General features: G+C 39.5%; 1 protein-coding gene across 1 annotated transcript in view; it reads left to right on the plus strand.

Moving 5' to 3' along the window:
- LOC120374201 (von Willebrand factor D and EGF domain-containing protein-like) overlaps positions 1 to 23,471 on the plus strand; it is a 240,959-nt gene that overhangs the window by 42,406 nt on the left and 175,082 nt on the right. Inside the window, exon 2 of the mRNA XM_039493496.1 lies at positions 17,798 to 17,982. Coding sequence (XP_039349430.1) covers positions 17,798 to 17,982 — 185 coding nt within the window. The remainder of the gene's footprint in view (positions 1 to 17,797; positions 17,983 to 23,471) is intronic.

Genomic DNA, 23,471 nt, shown 5'->3' on the forward strand with positions numbered 1-23,471 from the left:
CTTATATCAAATAGGGAGTTGGGAGGATGGGGGGAACCCGGGCCCACCCTCTACTCCAGGTTCCAGCCCAGGGCCCTGTGGATTTCAGCTACCTTAGTATGTTTCCTGTGACAGCTACAACTCCCTGGGCTACTTACCCATGGCCTCCTCCTAACACATTCTTTGTCCTCACCACCGGGCCTTCCTCCTGTTGTCTGATAACACTTGTACTTCTCAGTCCTCCAGCAGTACATCTACTGACTCTCAGCTTCTTGTGCGCCTCTTGCTCCCAGCTCCTCTCACACCCCTCACTGACTGCAGTGAGGTCCTTTTTAAACCAGGTGCCCTGATTAACCTGCCTGTCTTAGTGGATTCTAGCAGCTACTTAATTGACTCCTGGTGTCCTAATTAGCCTGCCTGCCTTAATTGGTTCCAGCACATATCTGATTGTTCTGGAACCGCCCCTGTTACCTTACTGAAGGAAAAGGGACCTGCTTAATCTGAGGCTAATATATCTGTCTTCTATCACTCTCCTGTAGCCAGCTGGCCCGACCCTGTTACAGTACTTATCCAGCAAACAAAGGTTTTGATTTGCTGAGTGTCTGCAGTTTCAGGTGTGAATATCTATAAGAGCTAGCAGATCTCATTCAAGAGTTAGGGCTAGTCTACACTGGCAATGCTAAAGTGCTTCTGCGGCAGTGCTTTAATGTGGCTTGTGTGGTCGCGGCGCAGCGCTGGGAGAGAGCTCTCCCAGCACTCGAAAAAAAACTGGTGCACTGTTTACATTGGCGCTTTACAGCGCTGCAACTTGCTGCGCTCAGTGGGGTGTTTTTTCACACCACTGAGTGAGACAGTTGCAGCGCTGTTAATTGCCAATATAGCCAAGCCCTTAGACAGAGTGAGCTACTTAACCAAAAGTATAAGATCCCCAAAGAAACATCACCCAGGCATATTGAAACTGCTAATTAAATCGGTGGCCATTTTGTTACTATACTAATCATACAGAGAGTAATAAAGAGACTCATGTATTTGAATATTTAAAGTGAATTATGACCATATGTACAGAAACTGCATCTTGCAAGTGTTGAAAAATTGACACAAAGGATTGGTAATGAACAGGATTTCAAGAAAGCTATTACAATGAATGTTTTAATTCCATACTTGGGAGTACAGCTTTATTTCATCCTACTGGCCAGGCAGGCCTGTTGAGTACTTCCAGTCTATAACCCTTTATTTTAATATTTTTAAAGCTAACTTCATGTAATGTAACTGACAGCTAGAGGTTCTGCATCTACTACAGTAGCCATTATATACTTAAGCAAAAGGAGAAACATACTTGGGATAGAATCTATACAAGTTTCTTTTTAGATAGAGTCATTTACAACTAGGTTACTAGATTATAAAATCCTTACTGGATTGTAAATTAGTTGTGCAATGGACCATGTCTTTCTACAGCACACTGCTGGGGCAAGGTAAATAACCTTCAGACCAAAGACACAGTGAACCAAACTTTTTTTTTAATTTCAAAATGGTGACAGAAAAGCATTCCCTGAATGTACAAGGAACTTGTGGCTGTCCAAAATAGTATTGCTTTGGCTACCGTGAAAAGCAATTAATAATATCAGGGAGAAGAGGGGAGGAGAGGAAAACTGGCCCCAGTAAAAAAGTATTATTATATGGTCACCCTATATGCTAACCTAAACCACATATAGAACTCAAGATGTGGCTAATATTTGCTCACCGTTATAGCTAATTAGTGACAGGTGCTTCAGAGAAGGGATAGAAGCCTTTATGCTAGGCTAAGGAAAGCAGAAAACTTTGCCCATTTTTTTGTACTTCAAGGAGTGTATGGCACATAAAAGTGAAGAGCCTAGAATGGAGAGCATTTTGTGTCTACACATACTGAGACCGGGGGGCGGGGGAGAAATGGAATGAAACAGTATATTATGATGACCCTCACAGGCCTATGTTAGTAAATGGCTATGACCAGAGTTAACATCTCTAGCAGTCCCGATCCAGAACCAAATGCAGGACATTTATATTTAAGGACAATTTTCAAAGGGATCTAGACTCAGCCTCCATGTATGTGTATTCAAACACCTGCTTTTAATGGGTTAATTTCTGTCCTTACATTTGCATACCTTTTATAAGATGTCTGCATGCACAGTTCATAGATTCCAACATTCACAAATACACCTGTTTGTGTATGTAAAGTCTATTGGTGTGCGCTATCTACATAGACAAATATAGAATACTTTTAGAAAATTTGGTTCATAAAACCTGGGCAATGGCAGTGGTACTCAGACTCCAATTGGAATCGTTATATCTCAAGTCATTCTTTTTTGTAAATCTAGTCTGTTGAAAATAAGTAACCCATAGTATTAGCATAGATCATCCTCCAGAGAGCATTGTATGTTCAAGGAAGATTATATGAATTAGTCAGAACAACTGGGGAAATGTTGCCAAAGTTCAGCTTCTTCCATAAGAGCAATCTGGAAAAATGTTGACTCTTGAATCTGGCCTGCATCTGAGCTTAGACAGGAAAACAAGTCAGATCCTCAAAGGGACAAACCATGGACATCAAATTTCCATCTGAATACGGTCGCAATGGGTTCTAAAATCGAAGCATGCATTTTTGCTACTGCTGTCTAGGAAAGCACCATTTGCAAGGTGTATGTTTGGCTGAGATTAGGAGGTAAGAAAGAACCTTTTCATTTTTGTCTCACTCTTTCATTCTGAGAGATGAGAACAAAGGAGTCCAATCAATAACTATAATTATAATTTTCTTTCTATTGATTTCTCAAAAGTCCTTAAAGGCATCATCATTAACTTAAAGCTAACTTATGAAAATTTATGAGGTTTTTAATTCTCTCCTGACAAAGTAATAGTAAATTATTTCTATACTCAAATGCTTAACATTTTTCGTTCCATAGCCAGGCCAGAATAAGTGAAAATGACACTTGGTAAAAATTAATACAGTAATCGACACATTTTGGATCTCTTGCTTTCTCTAAACTGGAAGAGAAGATACATAAGATTATATTTTAAATGCAGCAAAAGATCAGGTTCCCCAGTTCCGTTAAATTTCACACTTTGTGTTGTAATGCCAGCACATTTTCTGTATTTGTGTCCTTTGTTTTATTTGTGTGTTACTTTAGGATTGACAAAAGGTGCCAGATAGACAATCCTAGAGACTGAAGTACTTTATTCATCCACAAAACAGATGTGCAGCTGCAGTGCAAGCTTTGCCAGGTTGGGTATGCTTCAACTCTCATTGAAGTCAATGGGAGTCTTTACACTAACTTTTATAGAAGTGAGATTGAGCCCATTGTCCCTCCAACATACATAAACACTGTCCTAGGAGAACAGCTTCTGGTAGAGTGGAGGTAGTTCAATCTCAGAGGCCAGTCAAACGTAGGCCTCTCTGAGACTGTCAACAAGGGGTGATACTGATTTTTGGCATATAGACACCCTGAAACAGGAAAGATTTTGCATAGGCCATCAAAAAGCCAAGACAATAACAGCTAGCCTAAGCTGGATTTGAAATGGCAATCTAGTAATGAAAGTGTCTGCCATTATCAAAATTTCAAATAATCTTTAACAGTTGTTTTGATGTGGTGAAAAAGAGGTCATTGGCAAGCATAGAATCACAGAAGATACATAGACAGCAGAAAAGGCCTATTAGCTCATCCAGCCCATCTTGCTATGAATGCAGAATGTTTCTTGACAGTAATTTTTCAGTTGTTTAGTCTGGTCTAGCTTAAAGTATGCCAACCAAAGAGGCTTCCACCACTTCCCTTGGGACACTATCCCATGGCTAAATACTATAGATCTCATGGGAGAAGTTGATAGCAAGGAATATAACTCAGAAGATAGGAATTGTATAAAATTGATAAGAGAAGCAAAGGGACAGAAGGAGAAACCTATGGCCAGAAGAGTTAGGGACAATAAGAAGAAGTTTAAGTATACCAGGAACAAAAAGAATCCTAGCAATGGTATTGGGCCATTATAAAATGGAAATGGTGGCATTATCAGTTTAATGCAGAAAAGGCAGAAGTCTTTAAACAGCAGCTACCAAAGTTAGACATTTTAAAATCAGCAGGTCTGGATAACTTCAAGATAAATCCAAGAGCTATAAAAGAGCTGGCTGAGAGGCTTGCTGGACCATTCATGTTGATTTTCAGTAAGTCTTAGGACACTGGGGAAGATCCAAAAGACTGAAAGAAAACTAATGATGTGCCAAGAGTTAAAACAGAAAAATGGGATGATCTGGGTAGTTATAGGTGTGTCACTCTAACATCAATCCCGAGCAAGATAATAGAATGACTCATTAGAAACTTGATTAATAATGAATTAAAGGAGGGTAATATAATCAATGCCAATCAAGATGGATGTATGGAAAATAGATCCTGTCAAACTAATTACTTTTTTTTAATGAGATTGAATGTTTGCTTGATAAAGGTAATAGTGTTTATGTAATACACTTAGAGTTCTATAAGGTGTTTGATCTGGCACTGTACAACAATTTGATTACAAAATTAAAATGATATAAAATTAACATGGCATACTTTAAATGGATTAAAAGATGGCTAACTGACAGGTCTCAAAATGTAATCATAAATGGCGACTCATCTTTGAACAGGTGTATCTCTAGTGAGGTCCCTCATGGATTGGTTCTTGGCCCTTATGCTATTTAACATTTTTATCAATGACATGCAAGAAAACAAAGTCATCACTGATAAAGTTTGCAGATGACACACAAAGTGGGGGAGTGGTAAATAGTGAAGAAGACTGGTGACCCATACAAAGTGAACTGGATCGCTTGATAAACTGGGCGCAAAACCAATATGCATTTTAATACAACTAAATGTAAAGGAACAAAGAATGTAGTGCATACTTAAAGGAGGGGGATTCTGTGCTGGGAAACTGACTCTGAAAAAGATTGGGGGAGGGGCTAATCAACCAAACCTAAGCTCTCAGGGCAACACTGTGGATAAAGGGGATAATGCCATTGATGGATGAATAAACGGGCAAATCTTGAGTCGGAGCAGGGAGATTATTTTACCTCTGTATTTGGCACGGGTACAATTGCTGGAATACTGTGTTGAGTTCTGTCCACAATTCAAGAAGGATCTTGATAAATTGGAGGCGTTTCAGAGAAGAGACACAATAATGATTAAGGATTAGAAAACATGGCTCATAGGCATACACTCAAGGAGCTCAACCTATTTAGCTTAATAAAGAGAAGGTTAAGGGGTCACTTGATTTACAAGGGGAACACATATTTGATAATGGCTCTTCAATTTAGTGGAGAAAGGTATAAAATGATACAATCGCTGAAAGATTAAACCAGACAAATTCAGAGTGGGAAAATAAGATGTAAATTTTCAATAGTGGGAGCAATTAACTGCTGGAACCATTTACCATGCATGGGTTGTGGTGGATTCTCCATCACTTACAACTTTTAAAGCCAGATTGGATGTTTTTCCTAAAGATATGCTCTAAAAATCATTTTGGTGGTGTTCTAAGACTTGTGTTATACAGAAGTTCAAATCAGATTATCAAACTGGTCCCTTCTGGCCTTGGAATGTATACATCATTGTTAAAATTTCTTCAGACATAACTTTACATTTTCCCTTCTTAATAATATCCCACAGCACTTTTCAAATACAGCAGGTGATAACTGCAGTATTCCTGTCAGCCATTGCTTCTGTCTCTCAGTAAAGCACATCCAAGGCTATGTGTGAGAGATAGGCTTTTACATTTGTCTGCAGAACTCCTGCACTATCAATATTTAGCATACTACTTTTTAAAGTTCTCTTCGGGAATTCTGACTACAAAAGATGTTTCATATAATCAACCAATTCTTTCTAATCTACAAGTTAAGAACAGAAATCAAACTGTAGATAACAGACCAAAGCACAAATAAGTAATTGCTTTGTCTGGAAGTAAAAGTGGAACACAGCTGGCCTGTGGTTTGGCAACAGCATGTTTCATTACTTCAGGGAAGATCCAGGGTGATAAGTGACCTTGTTCCAAGGTAAACAGAACTTTGATGCATCATTCAAGTGATACATTTGGGCTGTTGAAGTGTTCCAGTTACAACCTTCTCACAATGTTCCAGGCTACCTCATTTGTGAAGACAAACTGATTAACCCACAATAAGGTTTCATGTTCTTACATCCTGCCTGGTGGCAAGGAGCTGTGGTAATCAGTGGGGAGTGGAAAAAATATCAGAGATTCCATTTGACCAACTTGCAGCATCGTGGGCCAGGTCCAGTGAAGGAAAAGCCATATTTGTCTTGGATACCTCACAGGGAGGTGATATGGACCGTACTTTATCCCAAAATAAAAGGGAATAAGGACAACCCAGGGAATTATAGACCAGTCAGCTTAACTTCAGTACCTGGAAAAATAATGGAGGAAATAATCAATTTGTAAGCACCTTGAAGAAACTAAGGAGATAAGTAACAGCCAGCATGGGATGGTCAAGAACAAATCAAGTCAAACCAACCCAAAATAATAATCTTCTTTGACAGGGTAACAAGCATGGATGGGGGGGAGCAGAAGATGTGGTATAACTTGACTTTAGTAAGACTTTTGATAGTGTCTCATATGAACATCTCATAGGCAAAGTAGGAAAATATATCCTAGAAAAACCTATTATAAGGTGAGTGCACAACTGGCTGGAAAACCATACCAACTGGTTCACAATTGAGCTGGAAGGTCTTATTGACTGGTGTCCACAGGGAGCTGTCCTGGATCTGGTTCTATTCAATATCTTCAGAAATTATTTTGCCAATGATATAGAGAGTACACTTATAAATTCTGAAGACAATACAAAGCTGGGAGAGGTTGCAAACACTTTGGAGAATAGCATTAGAATTCAGAATGATCTTGACAAATTGGAGAAATGGTCTGAATTAAGCAGGATGAAATTCAGTTATGACAAATGCAAAGTATTAGACTGAGGAAGGAATAATCAATTACACAAATATAAAATGGGAAATGACTACTTGGGAAGGAGTACTGCAGAAAAGGACCTGGGGTTACAGTGGATCCCAAACTGAATATGAATCAACAATGTAATACTTTTTCAAAAAAAGAAAAAGAGAACATCATTCTGGGATATATTAGCAGGAGTGTTGTAAGCAAGACACAACAAGTAATTATTCCACTTTACTCAGCACTAATAAGGCCTCAGCTGGAGTATTGTGTTCAGTTCTGGGCATCATATTTCAGGAAAGATGTGGACAAATTGGCAAAAGTCCAGTGGAGAGCAACAAAAATGATTAAAGGTCTAGAAAACATGACCCAGGAGGAAAGATTGAAAAAAATGGGTTTATTTAGTCTGGAGAATAGAAGACTGAGCAGGGACATAACAACAGCCTTCAAGCACATAAAAGGTTATAGGGTAATAAATTGTTCTCCTTAGTCACTGGGGACAGGACAAGAAATAATGGGCTTAAATTGCAGCAAGGGAGATTTAGGTGAGACATTAGGAAAATCTTCCTCACTATAAGAGTATTTAAGCACTGGAACAAATTATCACAGGAGGTTGTGGAATTGCTGTCATTGTCTACTCTAACATGTTTTAAAAACCTCCAATCACCTATCAGGGATGGTTTAGAATACTTAGTCCTGCCTCAGTGCAGGGGACTGTACTAGCTGACCTATCGAGGTCCTTTCCAGTTCTACAGGTCTATGAGTCTATGGATATACAGTATGTCTATAGAAGTGAACAGACTAAAATCTATATTTTGTATGAATGGTTGATATATCATACCTACATCAATAACAGTCTCTTAGTTGTATGCTGTAAATTGTTGTGAAAATAACAAGATGCCTTAGTTTCAAAACATTCAAAATATATTTTTAGCATTAGAGCTATAGAAAAAAATGTGGTTTTGATTGGTCCAATTTTTTCTCTAACTTCTGTCTACAAGGGCTGGTTGAATCATTCATTAAGTATAAATTATGCAACATACAATCTGTTTTTTAGTCCCCTAGTTATATCTTCATGAGGCATGATTTCTATATAGGTGCTCATTATATACACATGTCCAATCAATATTGTGTGTGAACACAATGTGACTTGTTTAGGGCCTGGTCATTAGGAGTATGAGTATGTGCTAGTTGTGCCACAATCTTGGTCACCTAGTGTCAGCTCTGCTTCTTGATTGAATTGCATAAACTTTATAAATAAGAGAAGTCTTCTGTTTTTGAATGATCTGCAAACAGGTTGTGATTGGTGCTTGTTTACTATGGAGTTTCTTTGCAATATTTTTTAAAAGGCCAAGAGAGTGCATATGGTTCAAATGTTCTCAAATATATATTCACACTCCTATTCACCACAATTTCTTGTGAATAAAATTTCTCTCACCAGAATGTTCACAATAATTAAAGAGGGTCGCAAATACTTATGAAAAATGTCAATGAGTTTTATTCAAAAGAATATGAACAAATAGGGTTTGGGGGTTTTTTATGTAAATTCACCTGGCTTTACCTGATAGATCACAATAATACCCTTCCCTGAAACATAGTATTAAAATTAGCATAAAAATTAACTGGAACACATTCTTCTCTTACCATTGTGAATTTGGCCAGGAATAGTTTGGAGAGATTTCCTCCTTCTCATCTAGTTTCCTCTCTGTCTCCCAATACTCTTTTTCCACAGAAGGTAAATAACATTAATGAGAAATTGATTCCATTGACAGACTCTGAAATCTTCAATTTGGTATCATATCTGAACAATGAAATATTGCTGCAAGGCATGGAGGTATTTAGTATTAAAACAGCTATGAAATAGAAAGTTAACAAGTTATTTATTTTTAGTTCATTTAGAATTATGGCCTAATGCTCTAGATATTTTTGACCTTATTTGAAAATTTTATGTAAATCACTGTATTTTAATTAAACATACTGGGACATGACTCAATATACTATAAAACGCCACTTTTTCCCTAAAGAGATTAAATTTCATCTTAAAACATAAGTAAAAATAGTTGTGAATCTACAGCTCAAACCCTTTGATGTTACTGTAGTGCTGTTCTTTTGTCCACAGGATTTATAATCAATGTATGAGCCAAATAAATAAGTCCTTACTGAGGCCATAGATTCAATGGGCTAGATTCTGTGCTGTGATTCCTAACTGGTGCAGCATAGAAGGTGCAAGACATGAGGTTAAGCTATGCGTGCAACATCTAGATTCTCTCTGTAATGGAGGACAGTATGACTCCTGACATAAGATAGATCAACTCCAGGGACAGCTGTCATATACCGCCTCCTGCCAACAGTTCCCAATGGGCTTCTCCAAAACCCTATAACACTGAGTGCTTGGACCACTCACCCACCTTCCCTTGACACATTCTCCTCTGCCACAGTCTCTGCCCTTGGCTGGAGTAGTTTATGGGTGGAGGTGCAAGGTAGTTGCCCTGGTGCCAACTTGGCAGGGCACATAATGCTCTGCTGACCAGCTTTTTTTTTTTTAAAGCTCATTTGCTCCGGTACGTTTGTATGTGTTTGTATCTGCCCTGGCTGGCAAAGCACCTACGCTTGGCCCTGGCATGATCCCTATGCCAGGAGTTGAGAGTGGAGATAGCTCATGTGGCCCTGCGTAACTCCTGCACTGAAGGACTTCCCATTCAGGCTGTTGCATTTTGTGGTCTCTTTATACCTCTGGAGCAGCATTATAGGGGCTCGAACAATGGCTAGAACCTGCCTCGTAGGAATTTTTTTTTAAAGTAAGGATTGGGGGGAAGGACTGCAAGCCTTGGTCCTATGGGCCTGATCCTACCAGGTGCTGAGCTTGGCTTCAATGAGATCTGAGGGAACTCATCACCATGCAAGAGCAGGGCAGTTTGTATTTTTTATCCAAACATTAGAATCTCAGAATTTTTTTCTCCAATAGGCACCAGAATCAAACACGCCCCTTCCTCTGTGTCGAGGAAGGGCCATGCCTGCAGTGGAATGAGTATGGAGAAGGCAGGATGCTAAGCACTAGGCAAGCGCAGCCCCAGGGGGGTTCTTACTATGTTGCAGCGAGGAGAGGGTGGGCTGAGGGAGGATAGGGAGTATGGACAGATAGTTACATGGACCCATTGTCAAGGAACCTTCACTGCAATTAAGGAAAGGGGCAGTTACAACCTGGGGTTCAGAGGACGAGTCCAGTGGAAGTCCACATTTCTCAGGCTGTGTGCTGGAGGATTTGGTCCCCAAAGTATATTAATGTGTTTGGGTTGTAACTTTAAAGACACCCAAATCACAGAGAATCACAGCACCTTGCTGAATGGGGACTACTCTCTTTTCATCTGTGTCAGAAATACTTATTTTTCATTAATTGTCGTCAAATTAGCCATCTATTTCTCTGAGCATTAGAATGTGCTTTCAAATATATTGGGTGTCTAGCACTGTTCTGGCCAAAATAAATACAAATCTCAGCCTCACAGACCTTATTTCTTTTAGTGTTTTCTATCTGCTACCACCTAATCATATTATTTGACTGGCAGCTGCTATTCAGGGTAAACAAACAAGCTCTCAGCCTCCTAAGCCTTTGTCTGAGTAATCCATTGATATTTACTGGGAGGGCAAATGGCAGAGAGAGTTCTAGCTCACCAAAGCTAACATGCCATTGTAAATAAATACAAAATGAAGAATGCTTTATTTTTAAGTTTGCCCTGTCTTGCTCTAATTCCCTCTGCTGTGTACCCTTTACCCTCCTCTGCCAGCATTGCAGTGCCCTGCTCCTTTCCAAATGGAATCAGAGCATCAATCAGGAGGTAACAGGCCCCTTTGGGGATGCACAGATATATTCTATTCTAGCATCCTTTTCTTCACAGTCACTGAAAGAGAAATAAATGGCTACATGCAGCACAGCTGGGCTGGCTGTTAATACTGGGCTTCATATAACAATCTTATACCAATAGAAGTCGGGGTTGTTTGGAATTTGGGGCCAGATCTTGAGCTACCTGGTGGCAGTGCTCTGCTCAGCTGAGGAATAGGGAGCCTTAAACCATCTTTACCAGCCTCCCTCTGGATACCTTAGACAAGCTACATGGCTTCTCAGATATGTCTACATCTGAGCTGGAAGGTTTGATTCCCAGCTTGTACAGACATCCCCATGCAAGCTCTGCTCAAGCTATCCCCATTGAAGCTAGATGGAAAAGGCAGAAGCAATGCAAAGGAATGGACTAATATACAGTTAATAACATTGTAGTCTGTATCTACCTTGGAAAGCTGAGCCAACCTTGGAAAATCAAGGAAGTAAATAATCCTTCATCTTGATGGTTCCTGTGGCCAGATCTCAGCTGGTGTAAATCAGCAAGGCCTTCAATGGGATTTATAGCTGCTGAGGATCTGGCCAGTGACCTCAGGTAGAAGGAATCAATGTTTGCCAAATGGAGCGTAAATACAGTGGAAGTAAATAAAAAAATCAAATCTAAGATGGAATACGTGACAGCATCCTGGGGCACTTTTATTGTACCCTTCTTACTTCAGCCAATGCTAGAAGGGAACAGACCATGTAGTGGCCAGGCCATCCTTTCCCTTGGCCATTGCATGTCTCTAGAGATGTCTAGTTCCAGGAGCACTGTGGCAGGAACACAATTATGTAACCATACCCGGGACAGCAAAATAGCGGTCCTGTAGCAGTTCACACATCTGACTTTCCTTGCACCAGTTTCTCCACCATTAGGTCTGTGCCTTTCCATCCAGACAGCTTCAGCTGAGCATAACTAATTAACAGCACATCTATTGAGCAACTAAGGGTGACATTTTGCTTCTATTGAAATCAATGGCGAAACTCCCACTGACTTCAATAGGACTAGGATTTCACTCTAAAGTTTGGTCTACACCATATACACCTCTGCCTCGATATAACGCTGTCCTTGGGAGCCAAAAAATCTTACCACGTTATAGGTGAAACCGCGTTATGTCAAACTTGCTTTGATCCACCGGAGTGCGCAGCCCCGTCCCCCCGGAGCACTGCTTTACCGCGTTATATCTGAATTCATATTGTATCGGGTCACGTTACATCGAGGTAGAGGTGTACTTACTTCGGTGTAACTACATTGCTCAGGGGTGTGAAAAATCCACACCCGTGAGTGATGTAGTTATACCAACCTTAACCCCCCTGTGCAGAAGCGCTGACAGGAGAGCTTCTCTCACTGACATAGCTACTGCCTCTCGTGGAGGTGGACTTGTTAAGCCGACAGGAGGATTCTCTCCCATTGGCTGAGAACATCACCACCAGATGCAGTGCAGCTGCACCGTTGTAATTTTGTAGTGTAGACCTGCCCTAAGACTTTCTTTATAATGCTGACAGAGTTACTCAAACACTCTTTTTTTATTTAGCAGCCACAACATGTATTGAGTTTTGCTTGCTTTGAATGTGTCAAAAAGAACCATTTCCAGTGTCTTTTTGCAGGGAGCTGCTATCACAAAATTGTTGGTTTTAAAAAAGAAAAAAAAAACAAGCTTTAAAACCTAGTCAAGCAAACAAAACATTATAATGTCTTTTTAGCAACACCTCTTTAAGTATTGATGGTAATAATAGTTCAAGAAGAATTTTTTTTATAGAGAGGTGGGAGACTAATATAAGTTCTAGCTACTATACATCGTTTAATTCTTAATATGCACTGAAACTGGACAGGAAGAAAGCTGACTATATATTTTAAATCTTTATGGTCATAATGATGATGACCCCTTGGCTCCCCTGAAAAGTCCACATCTTTTCATAAATCTGTAATACAATTATACTAATAGAGCTGTGAGATTAAATTAAACTTACAGTTGTCTCATACAAAAAGAAATATTTCTGTTTAAAGGCAATCTAGCCTGCCCCTGGGAGAATGATAACAGTTCAGTACAGGACATGGACATTGACTTTTATTGTTCCTCACCGGGGGGGGGAGGAAATTGTTATATTGAACACTTTCATCACAGTACACAAGCTTGACATCACATCTGACTTTGTCACACATTAAAAATGAACAGAAGGGTCTTCATTTGATTAAAATCAATACAGCAGCAGTCCCCTTCACACAGAGGCAAATAGTTTCCAGGTGAACTGCTTCAGGAAATAGCAGAGTTGTTGTTTTGGGTTTGTTTTTTTAAACAACACTTCCATAACATAGTCTAATTATAAAGATTTTTTCCTGTTAAAGAAGTGGTAATTAGCCTGTGCCCTGACCTGCAATTTGCATGTCAGGATTTACATGAACTGTCATAAGCTTCTAAAATGTACTGTTTTTGCCTAGGAAAGTCAATACCTCAGTAACTACACAGTAAATGACTTGTGCTAGATTCTGCTCTGGCTTTCTCCAGCTTCATATTAGTGCACCTGATTTACACCAGTGTAAGTGAGAACAGAATCAAGCATTCGAAGTGGGATGGAGTTGACAGCTGATCAGGTTGCCTTAGCACTTCTCCAGTCTGTAAGCATAACTAGCCCACAGTCAGAGGCTGTAAAACACATTCTGATCCTTAGAGAATAAAACATTAAGAGATTGTGGTTTTTTGAGTCATGCCTTCAGAAATGTCATGTGCTTAAGGGGACAGGGGGAGTAAGAGCATTCTTATCTTTGTCCAAATATACTCTCTTGAATTGAATTTGCTAACTTCCCTCCTGCCTTGTCCTACCATGCCCCTCTCCTGTGCTCCTAGGCTTCCCTCCCTGCCCATTGAAAATTTCAGTTGTGTTGAATATTCTTAACGTTAATACGCAAAACAGGATTTTTTCTAAGCTACTGTAAACATAAAGACGTGAAGAATGAAAAATAATTAGCCATGTCTTCAACATCTAATATATTTGCCTTGTTTTAAGAGAGTAGTTAATCATCAACAAGACCACAACATGTTTTGTGGATTTATATTATTACTAATTCATTTTGAGTTGTGTTATTAATTACATTTAAACAGAATATTCTGTCTTATTATTATTGAAAAGCTGACTATTAATTACATTTAAAATGATATCACAGGACTCCTGCAGTAATACGGTGCAAAGAATAATATTTAAACTCCATTTACACGTAGAATCTTTTGTTTTTCATTTCAAAGGGAGGTAATTAGAATAGGCAACAGGGAATTGTGAAAACTGAGTTCTGTTCCCAGTACTACTTCTGATACATTGTGTGATGCTGGGCAAAGCATTTAAGCTCTCTGTGCTTCAGTTTCCCCATGCATAAAAAAGGATAGTGAAGCACTTTGAGCTCTTGGGATGGAAGTTGTGAGGTACTATTCTTCACAAAAAACAAGGCATAAACTCCTGCTACACTGAGATTAGTATGTATACAGCAATACTACATTAACTATTTTCTGCATAATTTCTCTCTTTTATTATTATTAAAATGTCAGGAGTTTAGAAATACAAAAGATTTCCAAGAGAGTCCTGCTTCAAGTTAGGCATCTAAATTAAGAGCTCAGTGCCTCCTATTGAGAACAAGGCAACCTACTGTGGTTCTGGGAGATGGTCTGCCTGTTGAGTACAAGGCAAGCTGCTGGGAGTGAAGACTGAAAATCTGACTAATTTCTGTAGGTGTAACTGTGGGCAAGTGGCCAAGGAGAAAGCCCTGGGCATCCCACATAGCAGTCAGAGGGGATTAAAGCCTCTGTGTGGGATTAGGCCCTTTCCTCTTCTCAGTCTCAGGAAATTCACTGAGTTTGGTGATGGTCCATTCCACAGGGGAGTCCCACTGTCTCCAGACCTCTTCTTCGTCAGTTTTCCCCATCAATTCTCAGAGTGGTATATTTAACAAAATACAGCATAAAGGGCCTGATTCTCTGCTGCCTTGCACCTTGTGTAGTCATTTTCATGAGTGCAAATTCAATACAAAGTTGGTGTAAAATGCTACTATTCTGAGAATCAGGCCCAATATATACCCAGAGCTGAATTCCTTCTGTATTACAGCAATGTTAATGTAAAGTTTTGGGCTCCCATTGAGACATTCATCTTGAAGGTGCAACAAACTAATATGACACAGATACAAAAAGGCATTTTAATAGATACTGTCACAACTTGATCTTATAATACAAACATGAGTAAACAGTCCAGAAAAGGGTCTATGTAGGGCACAGAAGCTCTCTGAGCTGCTAGCAGGCTATTAGCTCAGGGTAAAATTCACCTTTGTGCACAAGGCTGGCCCAAGGCCTATGCACTACTGAAGATCGCTTAACTCCCACTTAACCCCCTTTTGCAAAGGACAGGTTTAATGCAATGCAGTACCAAGACTAGCTGCACATCCACAGAAAGGAATTCTGAAGAAAGCAGGACCAGACATAACTATTTGTACAGTATTTTCCAGCAGTCACTGTGAAATGGTTCTTACCCTTCTAGGAAAAAAGTTTGGGGCATTACAAAATTTAAAAAATGCAGTAAATTTAATTGAAACTTTGCATTGATATTGCTCTGGCCTTTGATTGATAAAGTGCCCTATAAGCTGTGATAATGGTTCTGTAATGCACCATTTGTCTTGTGTACCATTGCTTTACCATTGACAGAATAAAAATAATCTTTAAAAATATTAATGTAAGTAGATTGACTTTGACCTTCTGAGTATCTTGTCAACAAAATAAAAATGAGAAATCTGCTTCAGTGTCACTGGAGCAATATTAAAACAGGGTTATAATCTAAAAAGTGACATTTGAGAAATGATATAGTGGGGATTTCATATAAAATATCCTTTGTTTATAAAGCCAACTACTGCCAGCCCTACACATAAAAGCTTGGATGTGAACATCCTGCTATGTTCTCTCTGCCTTTTACATCATCACTAGTAATTAAAGATTACTGCTGTGAGAAGTTGGCTGACAGTTCTGTTGAGAAAGAGGCATGAAGCAGACTGGAGACCAGTTCATTCTTCCACAGCTGAATTGACTCTATAGTACTAACATGGTCTTTTTTTTTTCTGTAAAAGAAAGCAGATAGGATTCAGGGAAACAGATGGAAAGATGAGTAAAAAGGTGCATTTTTTTCTGACTACACATTAATTTTCTGACTAGAAACACCTAGGAAATAAATAAAATCACTAGAAGTCATCAAGCCATTGATTAACAAGAAACCATAGGATACTAAGATTCAGGAGAACAATAAAACAAGGAAGAGGGATAGACAAAATGACCTTCCATCTGTAACAGTGTTGATTCAACATGCTGACAATGCCATGGCGACACTTGCAGATTTGCAGCACTGCAGCTGGGTGTGAAAAAACACCCCCTCCAGCGCTGCAAGTTGTGGCGCTGCAAAGTGCCAGTGTGATCAGAGCCCCAGCGCTGGGAGCACAACTCCCAGCGCTGTACGTTAATCCCCATAGGGAGGTGGAGTACGGACAGTGCTGGGAGAGCTCTCTCTCCCAGCCACGGCAGCGCTGTGCAGCACTAAGTGTAGCCATAGCCTCAGTTTCCAAGGAACAATTTTCATACAATTTTTGCATGTTTTGAACTTCTAGCAGTAAGAGGGAATTGTATTAGTGCTAGATAGCTACATTATTTTCAAGGCTTTACAATATTAAATGTTTTTAGATCTTTTAGTATTTAAGAAGGTGTATGTTATTTCTTATACAATGTAAGAGTCCCCAGTTATTTGAGGGAAAGGGGAAACCAAAACCAAGTGAATAAAAAAAAAATTGAAAAAGATATTCTTTAACCAAGAACATGAGAAAGTATCACAGTGTACCTTTCAGCATAAATGCTTTCAAATAAGTTCTACCTTAGCTTTCATTCTGAATGTTACAAGTTGTTGTTTTCAGGCTATTTATTCTTTAATAATTCTTTGCAAACTGTTCATATTTTATTTTCTTGGTTTAAATAAAGCTAGTTCATAATCTAGAATGATAAATATTGAAAAGTTTGGGAATGATGTTCCATATTTTAGTGCTAGGGGATATCACTTTATATGAAACTAAAAATAATCATAAACATAGTACTTGAGTTAAAACAAAAAAAATAAAAAAATTGTATAATCAGATTATCAAATCTGGAACCTCAGATCAACCTCTCTTTCTATTTTGAATGTTGGGGAGGGGAGACTCAAACTATGTCTATACTGCTCTGCAGTTCAGAGTATGGGGGCTTGAACAGCAGTGCACATTTAAGTGCGGTGCTGTATCTCCCCCTTGTGGTCACTGCAGGCATGGACAAAAAAGGTTTCTAGTTCATGTTTAGCCCTCTTCAAACAGGACTCTACATTAATGTGAACTGGGAACCTTTTAGTTTGTGCCTACAGTATCCACACAGGGAAAAGCGGGAGGGATAGCTCAATGGTTTGAGCATTAGCCTAAATCCAGGGTTGTGAGTTCAATCCTTAAGGGGGTCATGTAAGGATCTGGGGCAAAAATCAGTACTTGGCCCTGCTAGTGAAAGTAGGGGGCTGGAGTCAATGACCTTTCAGGGTCCCTTCCCATTCTATGAGATATTCATATATGGAGATATACCTAAGTTTCAACGCATCATTTTGATGCTCACTGCTATTCACATCAAAACTGCAGGGCAGTGTAGGCAAGACCTCAAATGCCAATCCCTAGAACCAAACCCAAGTTCAATGCAAAACAAGAAGGGCTTTATTTTCTGCTTCTGTTTCAAATGTGGTCAAAATCTTGTAAGATTTCAGACCAAGATGGCAAACATCCTATAACTAAAGGTCTTGAGATTTTATAGTTGACAAATTCAAATTTCAGCCCTAGCTATAATTTGGCCTTGAATCCTAGCCTGAACCTAATCTGGATTTGAACACCGGCTCCTTGGCCCATCTTCAGCAGTTATTAATGATGGGAAACTGAAATGGATATTTTGTAACCCTCATTCTTTTTAACCCTTTCTTTAGCTCCGGAATGCTTTCCAGAAGGACACCAGATTCTGCACAATCCCTACCGCAGCACCAATTTTGATTCATTGGAATTACAGCAAACAGCAATTCAGGAGCTGGTTTGTGATCACTCGTTGCCACAAGGGTGGTATCGTTTCATGATCAACAATAGGCCTGCAGAAATGCCAACAAAATGTGTAGAAGTTAGTAAAAATTAAGAACTAAACATCTGTGTACTTTAATAAATCCAGTAGGTGCAACTTCTCCTTTCTGTCACATCTATAAAACCTAGGGTTGCCAATTTTGGTTGGACGTATTCCTGGAGGTTTCATCATGACAATCTTTAATTAAAGATTAATCTTTAATTTGTGGAGACTCTGGGACAATCCTGGAGACTTGATAATCCTAGTAAAACTCTAACAGCGGGTAACCAAAAGGTTATAATGGGGTTGCATGGATTTAACTGACAGGAGGATTTTGCCCTTACAGTTTGTATGGTCATCATTCCCTCCAAAGTACTTTTTAGAGGTTAGTCTATTCCAAGTAATTCTGATCTCCACACTACTAGAATGAATTCAAAGGGCCTGATTCTGTTTTCATTTACACAAGTGTAAATCAGGAGTAACTCCAAATGAAGGCAATGGAGTTATATCAGTTGAAAAAGAGTGTAAGTGACAAATGACAGAGAGAAACAAGATGCAAATGTTTTTAATTAGTATTGTTGCCACCGTGTATTACTTAGGGTAGGTCTACACTTACCGCGCGGGTCGACGCGGAGAGTTCGACTTCTCGGAGTTTGAACTATCGCGTCTAATCTAGACGCGATAGTTCGGACTCCCCGCGCGCTCCGGTCGACTCCGGAACTCCACCACTGCAAACGGCGGTGGCGGAGTCGACCTTGGAGCCGCGGACTTCGATTCCGCGGCATCTGGACGGGTGAGTAGTTCGAACTAGGGTACTTCGAATTCAGCTACGCTATTCACGTAGCTGAATTTGCTTACCCTATTTCGACCCCCCTTCTTAGTGTAGACCAGGCCTAAGTCTCATAAATGGGTTAGTTGCTTTCTAGCAAAAAAAAAAAAAAGCTAGTTGTTTCACAAGTTACTCTGTAGAAAAGTATAAGAAAATTGATATTCATTTTCAGGTGGAGTTAATATGTACAATTTTGAAACCTAGAAAACAGAATTTATGGGCCAAATTCAGACCTACAATGGGTGCTCTGCCAGATTAACTCCATTGTATCCCTATCAAATACCAATAGTGTAGTGAGGACCATTGTATGAGATTAAAATGGTGTCCAACACATTATCAAACCAAAAGTCTATTCTGTAGAAGAATAGATTAATTGATGATTGTAAAGCACTTTGAAGATGAAAAATTCAATTTAAAGTCCGTTTTTAAAAATATTATATACCACACTACATACAAAACATTTATGAAGTTAGAAAACAACATTATATATTCACAGTAAGAGCAACTGCTAACCATGCATGCTTAGTCAAGACAAATAAAAGTTATTTCCATAATTTTACATTATATGGAATGTTAAATGCTTGTCGCTTTTATGGGGTTCCTAGGATTATATATCCTATATAGATTTAATTATAAAATATACACTTGCTTCTGTTAGTCCATCATGGAAGAAATTGTTTAAAAAGTCATATTTTGTTTATCCAGGTTTTCTATATATGTGCAATTATTCTATAATATATCTTGTCTTTATAATTCAGTAATTTTCAGTATTTAGTCGTACTCATTTCCGCAATGTATCTTTAGCAATCCATCCTTTGTTTCTTTAGCCTCCCCAACTTCGACTCCTTTATTCAAGTTTGTAGGGTTTTATCACTTGTTAAGTTTCTTAACTTGTAATGTAATTCTTACCATTGGTTTCTTATGTCTTATCTGAATGGTAGAAAATACCTGTTTCATCCTGTTGATGAAGCATTATATCTGTTATATGTCATCACTGGAAGAATGTTCTTCTTTTAGATTTTCACCTTCTAAATCTTGTCCTCTACATTCTATTCCACTTAATTAAATCACCATTTAATTTGATTTTCCATTTAATTTGAGCAGAACCTCTGGAACAAAATAATTTGTATTAATAACAGCTCAGCTTCCACCCATTAATAAGCAGTTATTATTGGATATTTCAATCACTGGCTGTAGTGAGCTGATTTTAATTAACAAGGCAGGGACAAAATTCTAAACAGATAGAAGGCAAAAAGTATTCAAATATGATCCATGTTCTAGTAAAAGATTGCTATGGAGAGCTAAGAGCATCATTCAGACATTCCTGATGATATCATAATAAGCACTGCCTTGTACTATATAAATGTGACAAGCACCACGGTGATATCAGGTGGATACAATTAACTGTTTATCAATTGATACAATGAACTCACTAATTCTAAGCAATATTAGGCATGAATTCAGGTTTTATCTCATGCAGTTCAATTGAACTAAAATGGGATTTAAACTAGAACAAAAAATTGAGGGCTTGCCTCATTAAAGCACTTAAGCATATGAGAACAATGGGCCCACTGGGAAACCTGAACTCATCATTTAGGTGCATAATGGGAGGCTGGGCTCTTTTAAAAATCTGGCTATTTATTTAGGTGCCCGACTGGGAGATGTTTGTAAAGCTCTTTTGAAAGTCTTACTGAATGTTTCTATAAACATTAAGGTAGGTGTAGCCATTTCTGAATATTATTCCATGGCCCTATAGAAAAATCTTTGTCAGGGGAAATCAAAACCAAGCAACTCAGGCATATTTAGGGGAAAAAAATAAACTTACAGTAGGGGAGAAAGCTGCAGATTTCAGCCCTGACACTCACGAGTCATATATAACTTCAGAACAGCAAATCTATAGATCAAGACTGCACAACATATGGCCCGCGGGCCGCATGTTGCCCACGTAGGCTCACTGTGCAGCCCACGGGGGTGAGTAAGCAAGCGGCGGGGTGGGGCAAGCCAATGGCTGACTGGCGGGTGGGAGGGGTGGTGAAGAGGCCAGTGGCAGGCTGGAGAGCGAGGGTGAGCCAGCGGCAGGGGGTGGGGGCAGCGGCAGAAGGTAAGAGGCCAGCAGCGGACAGGCAGGTGAGTTGGTGGCAGGGGGAGCAGGCGAGCCAGCGGCGGATAGGCAGGTGAGCTGGCGGCAGCGGGGGGGGGGCGCTGAGGAGGCGAGCGGGTGGTGGTGGGTGAGGAGACGAGCCGGGGAGGTGAGGGGATAATGAGTGGAGCAGGCAGGCGGTGATTAGGTTTCTGCATCACAAAATAACTCCTAAATATTAGGCATAGGCATTAGTCATTGGTGTGAAATAAAACCAAGCTGGGGTTTCTGTTTGTTCTCAGATTCACTTGAAGTCCGACCCTCTCCTGATTAACCTCTATGGTAGATTTTATGAAGAAAATAAAAGTGCAATTGCTCAGTTATTCTCTACTTTTCTTTTGTTAATCCAACCGCTCCCTGGATTACTATTTTTTTAAATCTGTGCATTATTTCCTAATTCTCTTTTTCTTGCAAACACACCAACCTCATATACCAATACTGTATCATAATGACAGATGTGAACCCGAGGTTTCATCCTTCATGTTTGTTTCTCAGGAATACACAAAGCCTCTTTCATAAACCAGAATTTTCACCTGTATTGTATAAAAGCAAATTCTTAAATACAAGAGTAAGTAATAAATACTGGTGGCCCTGAATATTAAACAGATTTTATGATGCCTCAGATTGAAATAGGTACACTTATTTACTAAAAAGTATGATGAAAAAACATCTGAAAGCAAAGCTAAAGCAAAGTTTTTGTGGATAATAGATGCAATATCACAATGATGTAACCACCATGCAATTGTGTACCAAAGAGCCACCTATCTCCCACTAAATATAAAATGTGTTTCTCACACATGGCACCACTTATTTTTAATAGCATGCTTTCAATGCATTTCCCAAGCAACGGAACCAATCAAATTTAACTTCTTTGTGCAGTGATTGAACATTGTTAGGTTCTTTATAAATCAGAGCAGTTGATTGTCCAAACTGCTAGTAAATGGGAAGACACCCCACTGGATGAAGCAACAGTAAAGACACATTCCATTGTTATTGGCAATGAGGAAGTGAATTTACTTTTTTTTTTATTTAAGATTTTTGAACTGAGTAATTTAAAAGATTAGTGGGTGCCTAATTATGAATTAAAACTTATTTACCTCATAGAAGTATGGGACAATTAATTAGATAATGTTGGTAAAGTGCTAAACATTGTTATTGAACTGAAAAATTGAGAGGTGCTGAGCACTGATAACTCCCATTGAAGTCCATGACGTCAAGACCTTCAGTGGATTTGGCTGACTGTGTTACCTATTCCCAACAGTATCATTTTGGGAGGTTATTGCTGACATACTCTAAGCTTTCTGGCTGCATTAGAGACGTTTTCATTGATGTAAATTACACCACTGCAAAACCTCTAATGCAGATGTATTGCACCAATGTAAATTGGGGGTTATACCAATGTGCTTTACTCCAATAATTTATTGCATTAAATTTCATTGCTGCAAGCCCCAGTAAATCTTTGAAAGTTGATTAATCAAATGCAGGTGATCTCCAATGGAGATATTAATCAAAAATACACCTGTTCTGGGCTCATTGTCTAGTACATTACTGAAAATTATATAGACAACTGAGAAGATTCCAGTAAACTCATAGTAATCTTCACCCCTAGCTCCAAACAGGGCAGCTGGAGATTTTCCAGCTATAACCACCCAGTGGAATCTATAAACCCTGAGTTAGGCACCTAAGATCTCTATACAGTGCATGGAGAGAGATAGATGCCTAAGATTGAGATCCATAAAACCCAGCACACTAGACAAGGAGCCACCTAAGCTAGCCAATAGCAGATGCCAACTTTGTGAGTGTTGTGTCCTAAACTCAATTCCTCTCATAGACATCAGCACAGAAGTCCAGGTTGGAGTGAGGTGCCTAAGCTGTTTCTTGCAAGAACAATGGTAGCATATGCTCAACACCATACGAATCAGCAGGAGAGTGGGGAGGAGGAGGAGGAGGAGGAGGCCTCCCTTATATTGCAGGATTGGGGCCTAAGGCCGTAAGTCCCAGATCCACAGAAGTACTCGGGTACCTAACTCTCAACTTAGGCACCTAAGTCTAAAATTTAGGTGTCATGAGATCCTCAAAACCCCCACTCAGCTCCTGCCTGACTCTGGAGAAGTGTAAAGTCCCTCATTTCTGACATTAAAGTAACCAAGGCACCTACCTTTCTGCCACTAGGCATGCACATTGATACATAAGCCCTGGCAGCCTCAAAGTAGGCATTCCTTTTCTATCTTTCCTGTTGGGCCTGGTCTGCCTCTCAGAGCATACCTAACGCCACACAAAACAACTGGGGGTGGGGAAAGGAAAGAAGAGGCAGTAGTCTTGCTTATAACCTTTAGCTCAGTGGTTTGGGTACCCACGTGGGATGTGGGAGACCCTCGTTCAATTCCCCCTGCCCCTTTGATGAGAAGGGATTTGACCTTAGGTTTCCCATCTCTCAGGTAACATGGACTACTCCAGTGTGAGAATCTCACTTGTTGAAGGAGTGCCACTGTGTACAAACAATTAAATATGCATTGGGCCAGGAAGTGAGTGAGAATGGAATGCCAATCTTCACCTGGTTTGAGGATCACACTGGGGTTT

The sequence above is a fragment of the Mauremys reevesii genome, linkage group 11 (assembly GCF_016161935.1).
Source record: "Mauremys reevesii isolate NIE-2019 linkage group 11, ASM1616193v1, whole genome shotgun sequence".
In the NCBI taxonomy this organism is placed as follows: domain Eukaryota; kingdom Metazoa; phylum Chordata; order Testudines; family Geoemydidae; genus Mauremys; species Mauremys reevesii.